The 20,959-nt window shown below is 45.1% G+C and overlaps 1 protein-coding gene across 1 annotated transcript; it reads right to left on the reverse strand.

The window, feature by feature from the left end:
* Positions 1 to 2,636: 2,636 nt before the first annotated feature.
* On the reverse strand, positions 2,637 to 20,923 carry LOC119401658 (uncharacterized). Its single transcript, XM_037668572.2, has 7 exons — positions 20,863 to 20,923; positions 14,610 to 14,747; positions 8,443 to 8,492; positions 7,436 to 7,596; positions 4,762 to 4,841; positions 4,162 to 4,248; positions 2,637 to 2,969 (listed from the first exon to the last, which is right to left on the reverse strand). Exons 1-7 carry the CDS (start codon positions 20,915 to 20,917, stop codon positions 2,785 to 2,787), a joined length of 756 nt encoding a protein of 251 aa, XP_037524500.1. The 5' UTR covers positions 20,918 to 20,923; the 3' UTR covers positions 2,637 to 2,784.
* Between the last annotated feature and the right edge of the window lie 36 nt (positions 20,924 to 20,959).

Genomic DNA, 20,959 nt, shown 5'->3' on the forward strand with positions numbered 1-20,959 from the left:
TCTGCGCAACTTTGGCGATTCTGCTTGGCGGTGAAGTATTCTACGATAGAACTACGCTAATGCTTGAAACGGCTTTGGAACGGGGCTTCTCGTTCTAACGTGGCTCCTCGCCAGCCATACACTCTAAACATTTCCACGCGTAGCAAGGCTGAGTGGGGGCAATTTTTTTCACGCTTGTTCTAAGTGCGGTGTGCTTTCACGCTGAAGAATCACGCTTCCTAAGCACAACTTGCGGGATGCGTAACACTTGCGAAGCGCGAGTGGGGACGATTATTTGCACGCTCGCTCTAAGCGTGGTGCGCTGCCACACTAAGCGCTCACGCTTGCCATCCGTGACTGGCGACATTTCTAACGCTTAGAGAAGGTGTAAGAGAGGAGTTTAACATACTTAATGCGGCATTCTCCCGCTCCTTGAGATGCCTTTCTGACCGTCAGAAACCACCTAAAATGAAAGGTGAAAGAATATATTTTTTGGGGCTGTTTGAGCTTGGCGGCTGCTTGGAGAGTATGTATGCTCATGCTCGGCATCAATTAGCTAATTGCGAAAATCAACTTTGACTTTTCATCTTGCACATGTGCAAACTACAGAATGCTACACGGCGCCAGCATAAAATGAGCTTGCTAGCTGGAATATAAATATTGAATACGGTTTATAGTACAGGTTTCCATCAAGAAATAAATGTGAAGCTTTCATTAAATTACATTCTACTCTTTCCAGGTTGTATTTAACGGCACATATTGCGTACCTACGCTCAAGATCGGCACTGCGTTCCGTATTTACGGTGCAGCTAGCACGCTCATCCTACGCTGAGGCAGCGTAATGCACCATAGCCCACATATGCACAAGATGAAAATTGAAAGTTCAATTTTGTAATTAGGTATTTATTACCGGCACAGTATATGTACCCTCCAAGCAGCCACGAAGCAACAACGAATACGGCACAGCAAATATTATCTTCTTTCAACTTTATTTTGAAACAATTTCTGGCGGTCAAAAACACATCTTATATAGCAAGAGAATCCCGCATCAGGTAAGTAAAAATCCTGTCTTACAACTTAACTAAGCATTAGGAAGGCCTCCAGTAACGGATCGACAACCCTCACATTGCGATTGCGGCGTTAGGTCTTCCTTATACACGTCTCAAAACTGAGTAGTGCTAGCAGAATTAAGATGTTCTGGATGGTCATAAAACTTTTGCGTGTGACAAACCCAAACGTCATGAAAGGCAGTGCAAGACAAACTTTCATAAAGCATCTTGCACAAGTTCATCGAGCGAATCCTGCAATTAAGCCTCTGAGGTGCATTCTTTCGGCGTCATTACTAAACGTTTGTCAAGAAAATTCAGAAAAACGAAGACGACTTGATAAATTCAAAGCGGAGGCCACCAGCTGTGATAGGTACAGCCATGTTATTTTTTTCGGCGATGCCGTCTGTTCGTTTTACTCGCCCAATGCGTGCGCGCAGACGCCAGGGGAACGTCGAGCAGACGACGCGACGCGGATGAATACATAATGGCGGGGCTAGTCGCCCTTCCTATTGGCTAAGGGGCCCTGTAGCCTTCACAGCGCTGAATGGAACTTCTGTGATGGAGTACCACGCAGACGAAACCGTTCCGCGGTAGAGGGGTACAGCTTCGCTCTAAAATGCGAATAAATCCTTTCAATTTTTCTTACACAATCGGTGATCTAGTCTGGAATTACCACGTCATTTGGGTCGAGTAGTTGTAGATAATGCTGTGGTGCCACGCTAAGCCCATATGACACGGCGGTTGTGCAGGCAACATATACGTATACCTCACTTAACAGCCTCCGACAACTGAGGGAAGCGACACGTTAGATTAACGTATTCGACAGCAAATAACGTTTGCCAGCGCATACAGGAAAGGCTCTCCTCTCTATCTTGATTTTAGTACGAATTACAGAGTGAAATGCAGCCATTTTATATTTTTTTAATAAATGTATTTAAGCAAAGGTTCTTGTCTAGGTGTGGCTCCGGGTACTCCTCTTCTCTCACACAATAGCTACGGTCGGGAAGTTGCCAGAACTCACAGGGTCCCTTATGCGCTTACCTAAGACGACTGGAACGCGAAAACCATCTTCTTTTTCTTCTCATTCGATGCACTGATCCTGTCCCGCCACGCTCTGAAAGCCCTCTGCGCCTTACTCGGTTTTCAACTGCCTCCAGGATCACAGGCACCTCACCTGGTTTCGCATTGCCTCCGTGATCGGTCCATACTTGACCAAGCTACGATGCCATGTGATGACGTCATCATGTGACGTTACGTCACGTAAGGTAATCATGACGTCATAATGATGGCCCAAAGTTTGGCTATCTGTGACGTCATCGTGATGTCATATCGTGACGTCATGACGTGGTGATGATTTTTTGCATCGCTTGTCCCCAACGCCGCGGGACGCTGACACCGACGGTCAAATTTCGCGTTTCATGAGGCACCTAAGGCCTTCGTCCTAATACTATGGGAATCTTTTGATAAAGAATAACTCATTCAGTTCTCTCTGGCAGCTTCCGAGTCCGGGAAACAAAGGTTGTTAAGACAAACACACTGAATGATAACGAGGCCAAATTAACGCCATTATTTATGAGTGAATTGCGTTTATTGGAAAGGCCCCACCAATACCAAAAAATATACACTTTCCCCGCAGCGAAGAAGTGAAGGCTTTTTATTTAACACATACATGCAACCGGCAAGAAAGACATATTTCATAATTTGAGAAGGTTTTTGTGTATTCAAGCACAAGTATTTCCAACGTCTGCCGAATATGCTAGTTGGCAATGGAAGCGCAGGTAGTTGCTTCGTACATGACGTGTAGGTTTGAAGTGTCACAAGTCGTATTGAAGAATCTCTCGCAACATGTATGGCTCTCCATAACGGCATTGTGGCGGACCCATAGCGAGCAATAGGGCTTCGTTGCGTGTTCAGAGGTCGAGTCTGCCCTCTCCGTAGCGCCTGAAATGAGATATCGTGAGAGGGCACTTACGTTAACTTCAAGAGGCAACATCAACTCGAAGTAAATAATATGCGATTTCTGTAAAAAATGCACACGGGCTTTCACTGAAATATTATCCCCAGGAGTCTATCGCGTGTTTTGCAGGTTACAAAGCTCCGCGCCATATCTGCAAACATCTTCATCGCAACAGTTAACTTCGCCGCATTCCTGTCCATTTCATTATTTCATGAGACTCCACAGTCCTTTGCTGTGCACGATTACCTAGATTTTATATATTTAAATATTTCCTGGTAATACAATGTTATGATGTCTCCTATTTCCTTCAAGCATTGCAAAAACTGTCTGACTAGGCTTATTCTCATGCTAATTAAGAATGCCGTTATAATTTATGGCGCAACTGCTCGTACGATTTTATTACTTGTACAGTAAATTACAAACAATGTCATCGTAAATAAACTTATTATTGCATATACTCGGTAAGCTGCGATTTATTTCTATTTAATTTTTCTTTTGCATGGTCATCTTTCGCGTTATGTAGTAACAGGCATTTTTCCAGTCGCTCCTCCGCTTCATGAGCGTTTGTCAACATTTCGTCATACTGTAAACAGTAGACATTTTTAATGTCTTAAACTCCATATCTTCCGCATGCTGAGGCACTTGATGATGGTATAATGAAGGGGTGTTACCTCCCAAAAGTACGGTATGAATTTGAGGGACGCCCTAGTGGAGAGTTCTGGAAGTTTCGACCGACTGGTGTTCTTTAACGTGCACCTAAATGTAAGCCCACGGGCGTCTAGCATTTAGCCTCAATAGAAATGCGGCCGCCGCGGCCGGTATTCGATCCCGTGGCCTTCGGGTCAGCAGTCGAGCACCATCACCGCTAGACCATCGCGTCGGATTGATGCTCTTTGTGAAGATGTCGACTTGGAAGCGCAGACGCTCCCATCTCAGAAAGAACCTTTACGTTTGACTTTCGTGAGCTGCTTGTGACCTATTGTTGCTTCACTCGAAAATAAACGTGTATCCTCCTTGTTGGACAAGTTGGAAGCAGCCTGTATACGGTAATCTTTTTGCGTGCAATGTTGAATTGTAAAATCGCTTGTTTATTCCATGATACATTACTTATTCGCAAAAGACCTTGTGTCGGGCCGTGTGTATCACCCATGTCGCAGTTGGCGGACGTAAACTTACCTTCAGTATTGAACGTAAAACTCTTGTATTCTACAACGGCACACTGGGGATCACTGTAGAGAAACTGGTAGGATCCATGAGGCGGAGCTGCGATAGAAAACAGATTCGCGAAACCAGATTTTTTTTAAAACCTCTTTTTCTCTTTTTGTTCCATTTTTCATAGGTAGGTAGGTACCAAATTTTATCTGGGTCCGGGAAGATCTTCATCCCGTTTTTATACGGTGTCATATATTTTTAGTTCTCGGTTACATTGTACGCTTACAATAACCGTGCACGTATTTTCTTGTAGAGTGATCGCTATGCTAATTTAGTTAAACCGCTTTGTGACAGCGTCCTCACACCTGCCATGGTTTGCTTACTGGGAAGGCAAATTCTGGTCGAATGCAGTTCACTAGGTTATTTTTACATGAGACCACAACATAATTGCTCCCCATGTGGTGTGTATTCAATGGTCGCATTAGCAACATCCCCTTTCGAGTTTATTGGCAATGAAAAAAAGAAACTTCACTGCAAATTCACGAGATACTTCAAGCTATTGAACACAAAAAAGTCTATTTAAGCAGTGCAGTGAGATTCCGAAAATGAAATATAGCTTCTTACGTGAGCTTGGTGTTGTGTTGAAAATGTTGTACTTCCCCTGATCATCCTGGTAGAACTGGTACGTTTGGTTGAGAGTAATCCTGAAAGGTAATATGGCCAATAGTAACTCCCAAGGCGTCACCACCAAATGTGAATATATGCAAGGAATTAAAAGCGCTGGTAATTTCATCTACAATATTTGAATGATCTGTTTCGCTTATATAATAAGTCAAGTCTTTTAGTGCGGATGCTAACGCATCATGGTGTCTGATAACTAAAGCCTATTTGTTTTTCATAAAGAGACCGGAACGCAGTAGTGAATCCCTTCAATTGAATAAAAAATGAACACACATTTTCATTGTTTGCCTTTTCGAGGTGTCAAAATCCAGTTATAAGGACGCGGTCGCCGTACAGATTACAAGGACTGACTGGTAGGCCACACGAAACGCCCCACCAAAGCACGGAGAGTTTAAGTTTAGGTCCTTTGGTGCGCCAGCGATCACCACTTGGGCTACAATGACGGAGTCAGAGCAAACAAAGACGCCGACGCCCATACTGACCCCGAAATTTCTGCTAAGCGTTCTATTTAACGCTGTCGATTTAAAGTCTGCCAACTCATCTCACTGAAGACACTGTGCGTTAGCTGTGCCTCCGCTTCCTCGTATCGTCATTAGTGCCACATCGGAAAGCATAAAATATATGTAACATATGTTTGGAAGTCACACAGGTCTTATTTCATGCCTTTGGAGTGCCAAAAACAATGCAGAATGTTTTTTTTTTATCTTTCAGGCTTCATTCCTGGATTTCCTGCAGGTTTTTACGTCGCTAAATTCACTTGACACATGGTATTTATGGAAAGAAAGCCCAATGATTTCTTTCACATAAGACGGATCGTCAACGCCGGATACCCAGCAGCTCCCCTTGATGAACAATCTAATCAACACGAAAGAAAATGTGTTTTTTAATACCAATCACACGCCCCGCCATGGTGGTCTAGTGGTTATGGCACTCGACTGCTGACCCGAAGGTCGCGGGATCAAATCCCGACCGCGGCGGCTGCATTTTCGGTGGAAGCGAAAACGTTTCAGGCCCGTGTACTTAGACTTAGGTGCGCGTTAAAGAGCCCCAGGTGGTCGAAATTTCCGGAGCCCTCCACTACGGCGTCTCTCATAATCATATGATGGTTTTGGGACGTTAAACCCCAGATAATATTATTAATACCTATCACACTACAAAAACCTGGGAAGTAAGAAGAAATTTGCTGTCGTACCGTACGTGCATAAATTTTCTGATGGATTGAAGAATGTAGCACGCCGGTTTGATGTCAAGGTAGTTCTTTCCGTGCCTAATCAGCTGGTAGGAATTTGCGCACGCGTCCGCAAGAAAGGCAAAAGAAAAGAATGAGAGAAAGAAGGTAGGATGCGGTGTGAACCACAGAAGCACAGCCAGTGACTGTGCCACAGCGGTAGTGTACAACCTCCCCTTGTAGTGTGAATCTGTATACATAGAAAAAATTCGTAAACTGACTTCAGTTCCAGCCTTGAGGAAGACACGTCCACTTGTCGAAACGTCGGCTCGAGCACCCACCCCCTGTTTACGAATTTTTTCATCGCAAGCTTCCATCTTGAACATCCTGCCGTTTTTCTGTGTACATAGGGCAGACCGGAAGATGCGTCAACGTTAGATTAAAAGAACACGAGGCAAACACTCGCGCTGAGGGACTATCGCCTTTAGTTGCGCATTGCCAGGGGTGTGGGTGCGCTCCTCATTTTATCAAAACTAACATTATCGCCAGGAATCATGAAAAGACAACTCGTCATATAATCGAGGATTTGCACATGCATATAATAACAAGAATTCATGCATCAGCGTTCCATCTGTCGCCCTGCAGAAAAAAATATTTGTATTTGAATAGGCATATTTGATATATTTTGCTTCCTTGCTGTTGTTCATGCTGTGTGTGACCACGTGCGGGAATAAATATTAGTAGAGAGTCCGGTGCTTGTCTTCGTGTCATCTTCTTCTTCTGTGTTACGTGTCCTTTCGTTGCGCCGTTTCATAATCATTATCACACTGTGTAGTATTAGGCCTGTCACTGTTCACTCTTTTGCTTTCGCATTAAAGTCTATGTTGTTATATCTGAGAGTTAACTTCTTCCCCGTACACTGCACACCTTTCTTCCCGATTTCAACGGCTCACGAATTCGTTTTTCTGCCTGCACTAAATTTTAGCGCTTTTGCAAGGTGAAGCGTTCACTCCCCAAGCTCCTGGCCCCATTGACATTTGCGCTTTCGTCCCAAACTTGCTTTCAAAATGATGCTTTACTAGTGTTCCAATAAGCACTGTCAACATTTTTGTGCAGTTCACAGGCCACCTCCTAAAAGATTTTGTTGAAAGGGAGCGGAGGAGGGGGTTCATTTGAGAACTCAGGGGGGCAAGGGGGCGGGGTTAGACTCACAAACCGCCCCCTTCACTGGCGGAGCTTATGGATGGCTGCATTTCGATGGGTTGAAATGAAAAAAATATACATTCGTATGTGTAGACGTTATTTGCCACTACTTAGTGACCATTTTTCCCGAAGCCTCTTCACTTCAACATTTCAGGTAATTATGGTGATTCCGGATGTTAATCGTCAAGAATCAATGAGTCGCGAACAATATAACGCAATAATAAATCCAAATGAAACGTTTCTTACTCTTCCTGGCTGGCCTTATTCCGTAATTTTATTGTTTGGGTCAGTAGATGCGACGCTTCGTTCTTATCGATAGTAATAGTCCTCAAGCATTCTTCTTCCTGGGTACCATGTGGAACGTGGCTTCTCCATTTAATATCGTCCTGCAGGCCTGCCTGTGGAAACTACAGAGAACAGTAATTTTTTTTAATGCTTGTTAGTCTGAAGTCAATATTGCCTCTTGATCAGTAATACATATACATGCCACATAGTAGACGAACCATGCGCTCGTATTTACATGCTGGCTTTCATCTACTTCGTAAATGCGAAACACACTTTACACCTATGTAAATGGAAGTCTAATCCTAAAAGCTAACACGGTTCATTACGCATTGTCCTAAGATGATGCGAAGGCGAAAGCCATCTTCCTTTCTTCTCAGTCGATCCTGTCGATTCTACTGTCCCCTTCCTTTATTTCGTTTTCCTTCTTCCTTGATTGGTCAACACAATTTTTCTCATGAATTCATCCCCAGTACTTTTATCCAAAGCTGTCGCGGGCAGAAATAGACTGCTATATTCAGGAGAAAGTGTCATTTATCTGTTGCCAATCGGCAATTAGTAAAGAGGCATGAGACAGCGTGTGTCTGTTGTCAAAGCAGTTTTACTGCTCCACGTAGTGTCATTGACTGCTTTATTTTATTCCGCGTCGCGACAGACACCGCTCCTTACCGCTCTTTGTGAAGGACATTACCGGCTCCAATTTGTTAAATATCTTGCTCGAGAACATGGAAATTCACGTTCTCTAGCGGTATACGGCAACCTTTGTTTCGTACTAATGAGTATTTGCATATAGCCCGTTAGGAAAATCAACGTCGCCAGAAACACCCGCACGAAACCTACACAAAATGTTCCTGAGGACCATAGGGTACATCGACAAAATATTTTCATCACGAAAACTATAAGACAACGATATGATTCATTGTAATTGTATGGTCGATTCTCTCCGCCACTTTCTCTGTAATTCTACTTACGTTCCATCCATTCGGTGTGCTCGAAGGGCAAGATATCCCAGTTTCTTGAGCTTTTGCAGATAACACAAAAACAGTCATTAAAGTGAAAGCCACTGGGAGCATCATCATCTTGAGCAATATTTTCCCGCTTTCTGCACTACTGCACATTCGCATGCGTTTTATATAGCAGAACAATAACGAACTAAGCTGCGGTGAATAATAACGTAAGCGGCCGTTCCACTCCTCTTGTACACCCGTCAGCAAAATTATGCGGACCATGAGAGCGCGCGCCAAAATTGCCGTCTTCGCCGTCTAGTGGAGAGTTGTCTGCTGTCGAGAGCATTGAACTCGCCCCTTATTCCCCAGACGAATGCTCTCGATAGCAGTCAACTCGCCACTAGACGGCGCATAAGGCAATTTCGGGACGCACTCCCCTCGTGCGTATACTTCTGCTCACGGATACACTGCAAAACAATATATCTCTAAAGACCGTAAAATGAACCACAAGTCTCCACTTCAGACCCAGTGACCATAACTTGCTCATAACTGGCTTCACAAGGTCAGCAAATCAGTTCTTCGCATCCAGTTCATTGACGTCACTGCCGTCAGTTTTGTCGACATTTTGTTGACGAATTATTTAGTTCTATCGCTTCTGTCGTGCGACCTGAAGTAGTCCACTTTCCATTATCTCCAGCAAACACTATTTATTTCACTCAGTGCCATCAAGGCTACATGTGCCTCATCAATTTTAATAAAATATGTCACCCTTTATTTACAGACGCCTTAACCCGCCAGGATAGCTCCGCTATTGCCCGGGGGGAAATCTAATGAAGAGGAGGGCCGACGACGACGAAACAAAGAAGCAAGCAACCCACAGTGTCAATGTCAACAGACCACGAGATACGAGCTTGCGCTTGCCTCGATTTCAGCTGCTTGACGCCCGCCATTTCTTGACGCTCGCCCTTGACGTTTACACTTTCGGGCCTTTGCATTTGGTCCCCTAAATAAACACATCGGCTATTTTTGGCTTCATTTGCTACCTTTGGGTAAAGTTGGTCACTTCCTTTTAAATTCATGATTGATGCAGCGCTAAAGACGGAGACGTAAAGGAACACAGAGGGCACAAGACGGGCGTATGCATTGCTGTACAATTCTGTTCCAGATTTGGCATCACGATATAATGGATTATTTTTTACAGCAGTTAAGGGGAGATGCGGGTCGAAAAACGCGAGTTTTTTCAAGAATTATCAATTTTTTCTTTTCACCTGTTTCGTTAGGATTAGTATCTCTACTGTTCCGAAAATAAAAATCAAGGCGGAGACTCAACTGGAAATGCGTTAAAATTGAGTCTAAAGAACACAGGGTGGCTGTTAAAAGACCGAAAGTGTGCCGTCTTCTAGCACATCGCGGCCGCTAACGCGCGGCCGCTCGCCATGGTGGATCGCATGACGATATCTCAAAATAACCAGGGTTTCCCGCGCTGCTGAAGCGCAAGGAATAATAAAAAACCATGCTTTTGCCGTGCTTTTCGAGCGCTGCGACTGGCTTTTAAATCACGTGGTACGGATAGGCGACCACCACTGGCCGCTGCGCGCCTTGCGTGTTGCGAAGCCTACTTGCAGAGTCCGTGTTTCATAGAGCTCGTAGCTGAAAAACGTCTCTCTCGCGTGTTTTTTTTCATCACGGACGAAGACAACCGTAGCAAGCGCAGTCACCGGCCAGTGAAGTATTGCTCGGTTAACAAATTTCGAGGACGCCGGCGCAAATCGAAGCCAAACACTCGCCAAACGGCAAGTGCGTCTGCTGCCGCGAGGCCTAGCGATGGCGACGGCGATGCTTCCGACAAGTTTGCCGCGGCGTTCGAGTATGTCAGTGCTTCTCAAAGAGAAGATCGGACTCGTCGACGATGAAGAAAGATTACGGTAAAAAGAGCATTCCTTGGTGGCTGACATACGAGCACTGAACATCCTCGTGATCGGTGCAGTGTGCCCAATGTGTCACCGTTCGGGAGTACGCGTCCGGGAACCAGCTTACAAACGCAAAGGCGTCGTTTCTAGAACTACTATGCGAGAACAGCGAGTGCCCCGAAAGTATTCTTTCAATGACGTATACGTTCCGGCGAGTTGCTTCGAGCGAGGAGGCCAGCGGAAGCGCGGTGAGTGACGGACCGATCGCAAGCAGAACCTACGACAGCGGGAGCTCCCGTAATAGCTACTCTGCTCGAAAGAGCTGTGAAGGAGAAACTTACCGCGCTGGCCCATTTTAGTGACTGTGGCTACTAGAAGAACAATTTACCTCTTGTGTATGCAATTTTGATCGGATTTCGTTGCCTCTTTCGTAATTAAACATCTAATCATAAATTTAAAGTTCGTTTTTCTCAAAACACACTTTTTGGCAACTTTTTCAGCGTGCCCCTTTTGTTTTTGCTACTTCTGGTGCTCGGATCTGCATGAAATTTTGCCCGAAGTTTCTCTAAGATGTGAGGAGTGCAGTTATCTCTTCCAAATCTCAATATTACTTGCGCGTATTTAAAAATTGGCAAGTGAACCTTTACTGGGGTCTGGGTAATATGGACTTCGCATGTTTGAATTTTTGACATCTAGTAAATATTTTTATGCACCTTCTGGATAGCTTTCAGCACCCTACAGTTCAATTGGAACAATATGGGCCATCAATTGTCAAAACGTATAGAAGTTTAAGGATCGAAAAAGGGAGGCTACAAGGCCTATGTTTTACACTTATCATGGTGCTAATTATACATCTGAGATCAGCATAAAAATCTCTACAAACAGCTCAAGTTTCATTGCTCTAGGATGACTACTAAAAAAATGTGCCTTCGAGTAGCATCTCCCCTTAAAACAAACATGCTTGTTTTTTCCTCGTGAGTGCGCGTTATCTTTTTATGGAAATCACAGTACTGTTCTGAGCGAGAAACACTTAACGTATCGTCGGCTGCGATACCAGGTGCGCCTGTCCAATTGGCCTGCCCCCAACGCGTGTCGCTTTGTCAGAGAAGCGTGACGGTGCGTCTACTTAGCTTCGCCGTCGTTTTGCAGTCGATTTTAAAGAGTTTTGAGAAGTAGCACTTATCGAAAAACGTGAACTCTATGCAATGTCCTGCACTGGCATGGGACGCTACGTCTATTTGCAGCGGTGAGTGCACGATGCTTTGCTAAAACTGTGAAATACAACCTGTGAAGCTGCAAAGTCGCAGCAAACCAAGAGATCTAGTGCTCTTCAGCCTTTTTGAACAGAAAAGGCACTGCTTGAGTGCTTTGCAACGCAACCCACTGCCCACACCTCGCGGAGAACGGAGCTGAAACTGTAGAAAAAGATCCGTAGACAGTTCGCTAGCTAACGCTATCCAATCCGAAGCCTGTACTTCCCATCATTCCCATGGTGGTTGAACGATCGCAGCGCCAGTTTCCTCTCTAGGTTATTGTATGAAACTCTATGAGCGAGGGCCTCTCCGTGCCTCTCCAGGTCCTCTCCAGCTATCCTTCCTCCATGGATTGGCTATCAGGCAGGCAAACGAGCGAATATAGGACGCCCTTGCACTTATTAAACGCTAGCTCACGACCATCGTACTCGTGGACGGCCTTCGCTATCGTCCACATTTCATCACCAGCATACTTTGCGCGTGCGTAAGTAGACGTCACACACAATGCGATCAGTAATTCTAAGAAGTCAATTGGGCTGTCCTAGAAAATTAATTAAGTTGATTGGTAATAGTTGTGCGAATATCTCAAGCGTGTGGTCTTGCATAAACGCAGAAAGCGTTCAGCAAAACATCACTCAGAAATTTAATACCCTTTTTAGACCTCGAAAAATGGCTGCATGTAATTGGGTTTTAACATCCGCCACCCTACTGTCTTCTGTATGAGCCAGTGGGTATAGTTGTCCTTGGTCCGTTTTCGCGGTCACTTAACGACAACGAATGGGTGATCGTGTGTTAGACCCAACCCGTTAAGCATTATGGGCGGCCATAGCATTTTAAGCAGCTGCATGCGCTGCAACCTTCTTGCTTCAATTCATTAGCATTCGGCGTCTTTCCCCACCAGTTTTTGATAGCGATTGTGGCCATACGTTCGTTGTGAACGCTGTGCTGCAATACGTGCACAGCAAAAACAATATTATCGCAAAGGATTGCGCCAACTTCCGGCTTGAGACGCTGTCCGCCTCTATGGGCGCTCCTTTATGTGCCATCACTTTCTATGTGTTCCCTGAGCAGTCGCGCTCCTTTTTCTGGCGAACTATAGCGTAGCATGCTGCAGTGCTGTGCAGTTTACCTGAATAAGAAATGCGACCACTGCTCAAGGCTTATGAAAGGTGCGAACGGCCCTTCTTTTATTCAAACGACTTACAACTCCGGACCGGCATTCTGTATCCCCCCGGTGAGTGCTTCTTGCACATGTTTTGTGTTCTATGAAGATTTCCTGCGTGTCATAGTTTCATGCAATACCATGACTTCCAGTTCAACAGATGTAAATCTTGTTTTATGGCAGTAATTTGTGAAACTTGCTTATTTTTATCTCCTGGGGACATCCCCGGGTTCAATGTAGTGAAAGGCGTAAGTGAAATATTTCTTACTACCAAAACGACCGCTTCTCGTAGGTTTAGTCTGCTTTTTTTTGCTTATTCCTGTTCACACCCCTAACTTTTTCATTACTGGACAGTTCCTCCCCTCGCAGCACCCAAACTTAGTTTCAAGACATCAAAGCACCGCGCTTACGAAGTACATTGTTTTCAAGTTCAATTCAAGTGTATCGGCAGTTCACGCACTTAAACGCCTCTGAAATGGCAGAGATGCCGCTACTTGTCATTCGGCGTTCCATCGACTTACGTCTTAACGGATACCACAGTAGCTCGGTGGATTTTGTGCTTCGTGGGCCCCTTTCCCCTGAACATTTTTCACATATTTGACAGTAAACAGGTGATGCTGCATGCAAAGGAAGCATAATGAAACGGTGCACTTGACTGGGCACAGTAGTAGCACTATACTGTGCTCAAAAGCAGGGGCGTAGCCGGAAACTTTTTAGAGGTCAGCTATACTTTATGTTCGTGCGTGCGTTTGTATGTGTGCGTGTATATAAGTGCACTAGCAAAATCGAAAATATTCCGGGGGGTTTGCTCCGCCAGCGCTCAGAAGTCCTTAGAGGTTCTTGTGAATATACATCAACTTTCGGAGACATGTGTAAGCGATTGCGAAACAGCTACCGTTGGTGATCAGAAATATGAAAGCGAAGTTATGACTTCCTGTGCTTTGCAAAGCATATACCTTACATATGGTGGATGCTTCGCTGAGGAGCCCCCTCAGAGTTTCTTGTGTCTTATTCAGTACTAGCGATTTACAATTTTGCGCTTCGATTTATAAAACGCTAAGTTTTCTATCCATTCGTGAAAGAATTCAAGAAGACGACCACTGGACAACCGACAAATAACCGCTTCGTAGAAGTGCACACTCGTGGGCAAAAGCATAGGAACCACACGAGCGCGTGCAAAAAGTGGTGTCTCTGCCGTCCTGTGGTTAGCCGCCTGCTGCGAGAATTTTGCTCTGGTGATTGCCCGAGCAATCATCTTGACACCTTTATCTCGTGTAATCGTCCTCAATTAACTCTTGTTATGCATTTTCGAGGACAGCGCTGGGCCATAGTAATATTGTAGCATTGCTTGCAATCTTACCAATACACGAATAATAAACACTTCTGCTCTGCTTGACTTGTACTGCATAAATCACTACGCCATTTCCGTCGTTATATTCTTGTACATCTGAATCATCCTGGTTGAATCTTCTCCAAGACATTACTTATTTCACGCATAGTGCCACAGCTAGGATATACATCGTGGCTTTGTGCACAGCATGCAACCTTAAGCGGTGCAAATCATTTCGCTGTAGGAAATAAAATGTGTCGTATATGTAAAATATACTAGGTTCATTTACTTTTGTATTAATTTGTTCGCCATGATTTGCGTACTGTGTTATCCCTGCATGTGACAGACACACAAAGACGAAAAAAAGTTTTAAATAATTTTATTTCTAGTCCAGAAAATGAAAGTTCTAAGCCAGTTGTTAAATATATGCCTTCTTTTGTATGCGAGAACATTCCCAATAACCTTTTCCTTGATAGCTGTGGTTTCATGGGAAGAGCATACTGGCTTTTCTTTATGTCGTGTATTTCCTTACTTACTGCAGCTGGCAGCGTACTGCACGATCTGAGTGTCGCCTTTGCAGTATTTCTTGAAGTCGTCATCACAACTGGTAATGTATGTGCTGTCATTCTTCTTGAGTGTGCTACGGCGCACGTGGATTTCGCATCCGACTTTCTCTGTTGAAGAAAAATATAACATAACGTCCTTTTCACAATATGTCATAACATCAGACGTAAAAAATGTTGCTTTTCAAGTTCAATAGATTGCTTTACTTTGAACTTATTTTCTCTTCTATCCTGTTAGCCTTCAAATTGTAGGCTGTGCGAGATGCAAGAGTACATGTTACAGTGACAATACATATATTCCGCATCCACATTTCTGCGTACCAAAAACACGGCTGAGCCCTCCGTCATAGGATTCGGCATAACACCAAAGTAAAACGTGTCTTTACAGAAGTAGTTCAATGTTTATATAAGAAAGCTTGCAAAACGTCGATAGATGTTTGGCATCTATAGCACCGTTTAAAGTGGATGCACCCACGTTGACGCTTTGTGGTACATCTTTATCCCGTCGACTAACGTCCATGATCAATGATTAAACAAACCCTTGTGGTAGCTGTAATAGTTTATGGTGAGAGAGTCATCGGAAAAAAGCGGTGTGACAGCCAGAAGAGCGCCGCTGATTAGACGCAAAACTTGGGCTAAGGTTGCCATTCCGCGGCATTTTAAAGAGTTTCTGAACACCACGGCCGGACTACAGGCAAAAGCAACGCGCGTCGTGTCTCCCCTGTAGCCCGGCCGCGATTTTTCTCAGGGCGAGCGTAAGAGGTAAACACGGTGTTACAGCCAGGCCAACGCCTCCTCTATTTTTCCAGGCGAGGCAGGAGCGCGTCCCAGAGCTATTATTGGTAGGTGTGGAATCACTAGGGTTAAGGCTTGGGCAAGTTGGTTCATGGTGCAAAGAAGGGAAAACAGCGCTATGTTTTGGATGAACACGAATGAAAATGGACCACGACAGGCGCTGTCGTCAGCAGCGCCTGTCGTCTGTCTTCCTTTGAGTTCATCCAAAATTCAGTGCTTTCCCTTCTTTGTAAGATCACGGCGTAAGAAAAATAATTATTATTTTTCTTGCAGCGTGGTATCGATAGATGCTGTGAGCGAGGCCGAGGCTTAGGTTAAGATCGCCTCGTTAAGATTAAGGCGCTGACAAAATTGCACTTCTCCTATTGGAAACGTGCTGAATGGGATGGACACATAGCAAAGGCACGTTGCAGGAGGTAATCGCGGAGGCCACGGTCATAATGCATTATTTCCCTTCACTGCTCTTAGAGGGCGACACCACCCCGCTGACCAATAGCACTGTGAGAGGAAAGTGATTTATAAAAGGCGCGTTTGTAAATCCTCCAGACTGTGTGACCGTGGCGCAGTGGAGAGTGGGCCCGGCATCTGTGGTTGTGGACCGAGAGGTCATGGGATCAACTCCCCTTATCGCAACTTGTTTTCTTTGCCGTCTGATCACGTGTATTTTTGACGTCATTTCTGTGACAAAAATACGTCGCTGAAGTCTTGGTGGACCCCGGCATAAAATACTTTCGTGTTAATATACGTTAACTGGTTTCGTGCGCAACAGCATTAATGTAGTAGTTATATATCATGCCGTAAAACACATATGGAGAAATATATGCACACATGGTAATAAAACCATTACGTCTTGTCTTATTCAATCGGCATGTAAGCCTTCATTGCTCTCACAAAATAACATGAAGATTGTTCCACTTCGTGGCCTGCGAGCCTAATCCGTTCTCGAACCACTCGCGGGAAGAATGAGCACCTAAAGACTTTGATCCAGTGTCCTAAGTCGGGCAGCTTTTTTACTTTGTTTTGAGGGGTGAGAACATGTTGTTGTTCTTGTGATATATTCGTTAAATTAAAACCTTTTTTTACTTCAATTTTCTCGTCGTAGAGTAGATACAGGTAATCTAGCGACCTGACGCCTGAATTTTAAGAATTCCTATTCAGGGCGGGGGGGGGGGCTCCTTTCATCAAGGCTTTAGCTGATGCACGCGAGTTATACGTAACATAGATATCTCACCGATTTTATTTGAACACTTTCTAGGTTGCAAATGTTTTCTTTCATCTGCGGGTACCACATTATCACTACATATGCAGGGATTTCTGCAAGGAATGTTTTATGTGCATGCAGCCTGACACAATATTTGTCCTAAGTACTCAAGCTGCTGTTTCCTTCTTTTTAGTTCAATGGATGTGCTCATTTCCAGGTCTGCCCGAAGTGTCAGGTCTGCGCAGAACGCACAGCACAGGCACGGCCTAAGCTGGAGGAGCGGTCTTCAGTGAGGCCGTCGTAAGCTCTCTCAGGGCGCCTACTTCAAATACAGTTGTAAGGTCCTCTACGCAAAACTCACAGGGTCCCTTATGCATTTCCCTAAGATGACTCGAAGGCGAAAGCCACTTCGTTTTTCTTGTGAGTCAATGTATTGATTCCCCCCCCCCCTTTTTTTTCCAAACGCTTTATGCACCCAACGTGGTTTCGCAATGCCTCCAGGATGGGCGGCATTGCTAGCTCTCTGTACCTCAGATGGCGTTACACTGCCTCTGTCATCGGCCCACCTCGGACCAAGCGACGACCTGTTGGGATGACGTTATAGTGACGTGTTGACTTCGTAATAAAATTTTGCGCTATGTGACGTCATGATCTCAGGTGGTAACGTCGTCATGTGTTGATGATATTTTGCAACACTGCTGTTGACGCCGACACCGCGGAATGCCGATGGTTACCTTTGCCGTTTGATGAAGCATCTAAAGCTTTCGCCTTATGAAATCAATGGCCGCCTCTCAAGAATACATCTTCACGGATTCGCGCAAGCACACGGAGACAAACAAGCGATACACAACGACGAGCGCAATCTGACAACTGGTTTATTTCTTCGAAAACCTTAACATAACAACCCTCCGATCTGCGCGATCTGGTAAAAAAAAACCTCGTCAAAAGCGCACAAGGCACAGCTCGAGATCACATGCCTTAATGTACAGATGACAACAGCAAGTTTTCTTTCTCAAGCAAGGCAACGGAGGTGTGGCTAACACACTTTTCTTTTTGCTTGTCAATGGAAAGGGCCTCCACTATATCACTCGAAGTTTGGTTACGATGCCTGTATTAAATGGTGGTGCTACTAAAACAAGGTGTGCATGCGCACTCATTGCCATGCAGCGCTAAATGTATGATGGGGCGACCTTTCAGACTCGACATATTGCCACACGCGCTCCTTTCTTCCCATGTTTTACGTTACCGCCCCCTTACACGTGTTACTACTGCCTTGCGCAATCCGCGCCGGATGTCTGGGAACGTTCTAGATTGTAGCAGATCATTTTGTTAAGATATCACAAATGACGCCAATAGTCAAGATAATTCCAGAGCTTGCGCGACCGCCACCGATAAGGCCCGAATGTTCGATGCCGCATGTATAAATGCCGACGCGTCTTGCCGCGGTTCAGTTTTTCAACGGCCGACGATCTCTTCACCGCTATCAGTGTACTCTGTGTATTGCTGTAGTTTGATTTTCGTTTCCCGGCCACAAGTTCGGCCAAAAAACTTCCACCATCTCCCCGAAGAGAATCCTGATGGGATGCGAAGCAGCAGCGGTGCGCACGGCGTTGACCCGGTTGAAACGGGCGTCGACGCGGGTTCTGGAAGAACGGTTTGAAGCGAAACTCGGTATAGCGTTTACTCGAGTAAACGTTTCTTTGAAACGCAAAGACACGGAAAGCGGGTTGGGTTTCGTGTAAGTTTCATTAAAGCGTTTGGCAAGACTTCGTAGTCGTTGTTTCTTCAGAGTCGAGACACGGGCGCTGGACCGGAGCAGGCGCGCCGGTTTCGCCTTGACTGCCGCGGGTGAAGCGAGAGAGAAGTGACACGTTCAGAGGTGTTGCGAGCAGGCGGAGCAGCCGGCAGCTGCGGGCGCTGCGGTGAGCATGCTGCGGGTGAGGGAGAGAGTGACGTCAGCGCGCACCTGCGAGGGAAGCGTGCGAGGGGAGCGTGACGTCAACGCAAAGCTGTGGCGTGACCTACTTGGCAACGCTCCAACACCTAGGGCGAGGGGAACGCGTTGCGGCGCATTCGTACGGACGCACGTAACGTACGGCGTTACACACGTGAGTCAAAGAGCTGCTTCGCATCTTATAAAGAGTTTCATCTTGGAAATGCCGAGTGCTGCCTTCGCCAACGCCACGACCCCGTGATAATATGTTCCCTTAGCCTCGTGTTTATGCATCTGCCAGTCTGCCCTACGCACACAAGACGACACATCAAAGGACTATTGTACACTACATTGTTTCCACATTTACCAAACTACTGCTTGTGTTTAACACCACAGTAGGCTTCCTGTACACTGTTCAGTTTCTCACATTTCTGGTCAACCAAAGCACACACACCTCCGGTTTTCTTCTTGGCCGAATACACCACGTTAACTTCGTAACTTCCAGCTACCTTTTTTCTGTGAGATAGCCCGTGTACGTAAAGAATTACTACTACCTTTGAGCTAGCATCAGTCTGTCTATCCTTTCCGAAAAATGGTTATTTTTCCTGTTTAAGCTTTTTTATTAGCCTGTTGCCTGCATCATAGACAGTGGGTACCCTGCGTCCTGCAGACGAGCCACACGTTCATGAAACGCCATGAGCCATGTGAAAACGAGATTTTAACCGTCCGGACCGAAAACAATTTGTGATTATGCCATTCCCGACCACTTTAAACTGATTTAAAGGAAAATTTATTAGCCGTTTCTCAGCCCCAGGCCAAAAGGTCCAATACACGTGGTCTGACAAAAATTCTAGCTTGAGATCCAGAAATTGAAGCGTGTTTTCAACTTGTACTTCTCAAGTAAAAGTCAATCCCTTGCCTTGTGAATTAAAAGCCTCAAACACCATTTTTTAAGTTATACTTGTGAACTTAACAGCCTAAAATTAAGCAGTCGTCTACATATCTGTAGACCTTGTAGACTACACCTTGTAAGCACCTTGCCAAGTCTTTGTTTATGCTGCCCATGAACATCTTACTAAGGATCGGTGCTACCTTCGACCCGATGCATGCTCCCTTTGCATGCTCCCTTTGCCGATGCATGCTCCCTTATCGAAGAATCCCACGTGAGTGTTCTCTAAATGAAAGTGCAGTAACTCAAGGAAAGATTCAGTGGACATTGCGCACGTGTTGCGAAATGTCCCTTCAGAGTTACAAAGATGCACTGTTTAACACACTGCATTAAAGGCGCATGCGGCAACGAATGATGTAAGTCTTGAACATCTATGCTGATTCCCCAGCTGTTTCTTCCACTATCTGATGCAAGGAATTTTAAAATGCCTTCCGAATTGGCCAGCCTAAATGGAACATTTACGTCCAAAGAACTCAACATTTTTTTAACATGTTGCGCAACGAAGCATTCTCATGCCCCTCTCTCAAAAACAATCGGCCTAAACAGAATTTCCTTTTTATGCGTTTTTGCTGTGAAAAATACAGACGATTTCCTACCTTTAGAATTATTCACATCAGAGGCAAGTTTTTCTAAGTTACATATTTTTAATCGCTCAACAGCCTTCTTTTTCGCACTTTCCACACTAACTTACTTTTTCCATACTTTATCTTCACAGCTGCATATTTATGTATTTTTGGTCGTTTTCCGTTCATTTTTTTAAGCTTTACAATTTTATACCGCTTATTGTGTAACGGCTAAACTATCAAGTGAATTAATTCTTGAAGAGTGAACCTCTCGCCTAGTTGATTGCGCACGCGCTCCTTTTCTGTCCTGGTCTTTGGGCTGTTTCCCCTACGGTAATTCTTGAAGCAAGAAGTGGGTTGCGCCAAGTGTCAGAGGAACAACAGCAACAACCCCTTTCCAGTAGATGGGAAGCATTAAACCACACACTCGTTGCGCGATTAGCACTGTGTGATGACTGGTTGTTATTTTGCCCTTCTGCCACGCTATATTACATAGATTAACGCGATTCCTCGCCCAACATGACGCTTGTATAGGGTCTTTTAGCAAATGAGTTTCAAGTACCGGTGTGGCTCTGTGGTACAATACTCAACTGCCACGCAGAAGGCGCTGGTACAAATCCCATACGATCCTGGGTATTTTTTTTCTCATTTAGTTTTTTCACGTCGATCGTTTACTTTTTCATGTCTATCGGTTTCTCCACCGACGGCAACGGTGACGGCGACGCCGCTCTACGCAGGGACGGGCACCTAAAAGCTGCGCTCTAAAGGAGTAGCTTCGCACTTACTGTCACGTTCCAGCCTAATGAAGACACCACAGCCTGTTTCTGGATACCAGGACATCAGTACCTTTCTTTCCGGTTCATCCACTGCAAATGAATTATT

This window comes from Rhipicephalus sanguineus, chromosome 8 (assembly GCF_013339695.2).
Source record: "Rhipicephalus sanguineus isolate Rsan-2018 chromosome 8, BIME_Rsan_1.4, whole genome shotgun sequence".
NCBI lineage: Eukaryota > Metazoa > Arthropoda > Arachnida > Ixodida > Ixodidae > Rhipicephalus > Rhipicephalus sanguineus.

What these genes read in the sequence shown, in the direction of transcription:
- LOC119401658 (XM_037668572.2), bottom strand. Translation starts at nt 20,917, where the DNA reads ATGTCCTGGTATCCAGAAACAGGCTGTGGTGTCTTCATTAGGCTGGAA. An exon ending in GCAGTACGCTGCCAGCTGCA is followed by an intron (nt 8,493 to 14,609) that starts GTAAGTAAGGAA and finishes TATCTGCAAAAG; the next exon opens with CTCAAGAAACTGGGATATCT. An exon ending in GCACACCGAATGGATGGAAC is followed by an intron (nt 7,597 to 8,442) that starts GTAAGTAGAATT and finishes TGTTCTCTGTAG; the next exon opens with TTTCCACAGGCAGGCCTGCA.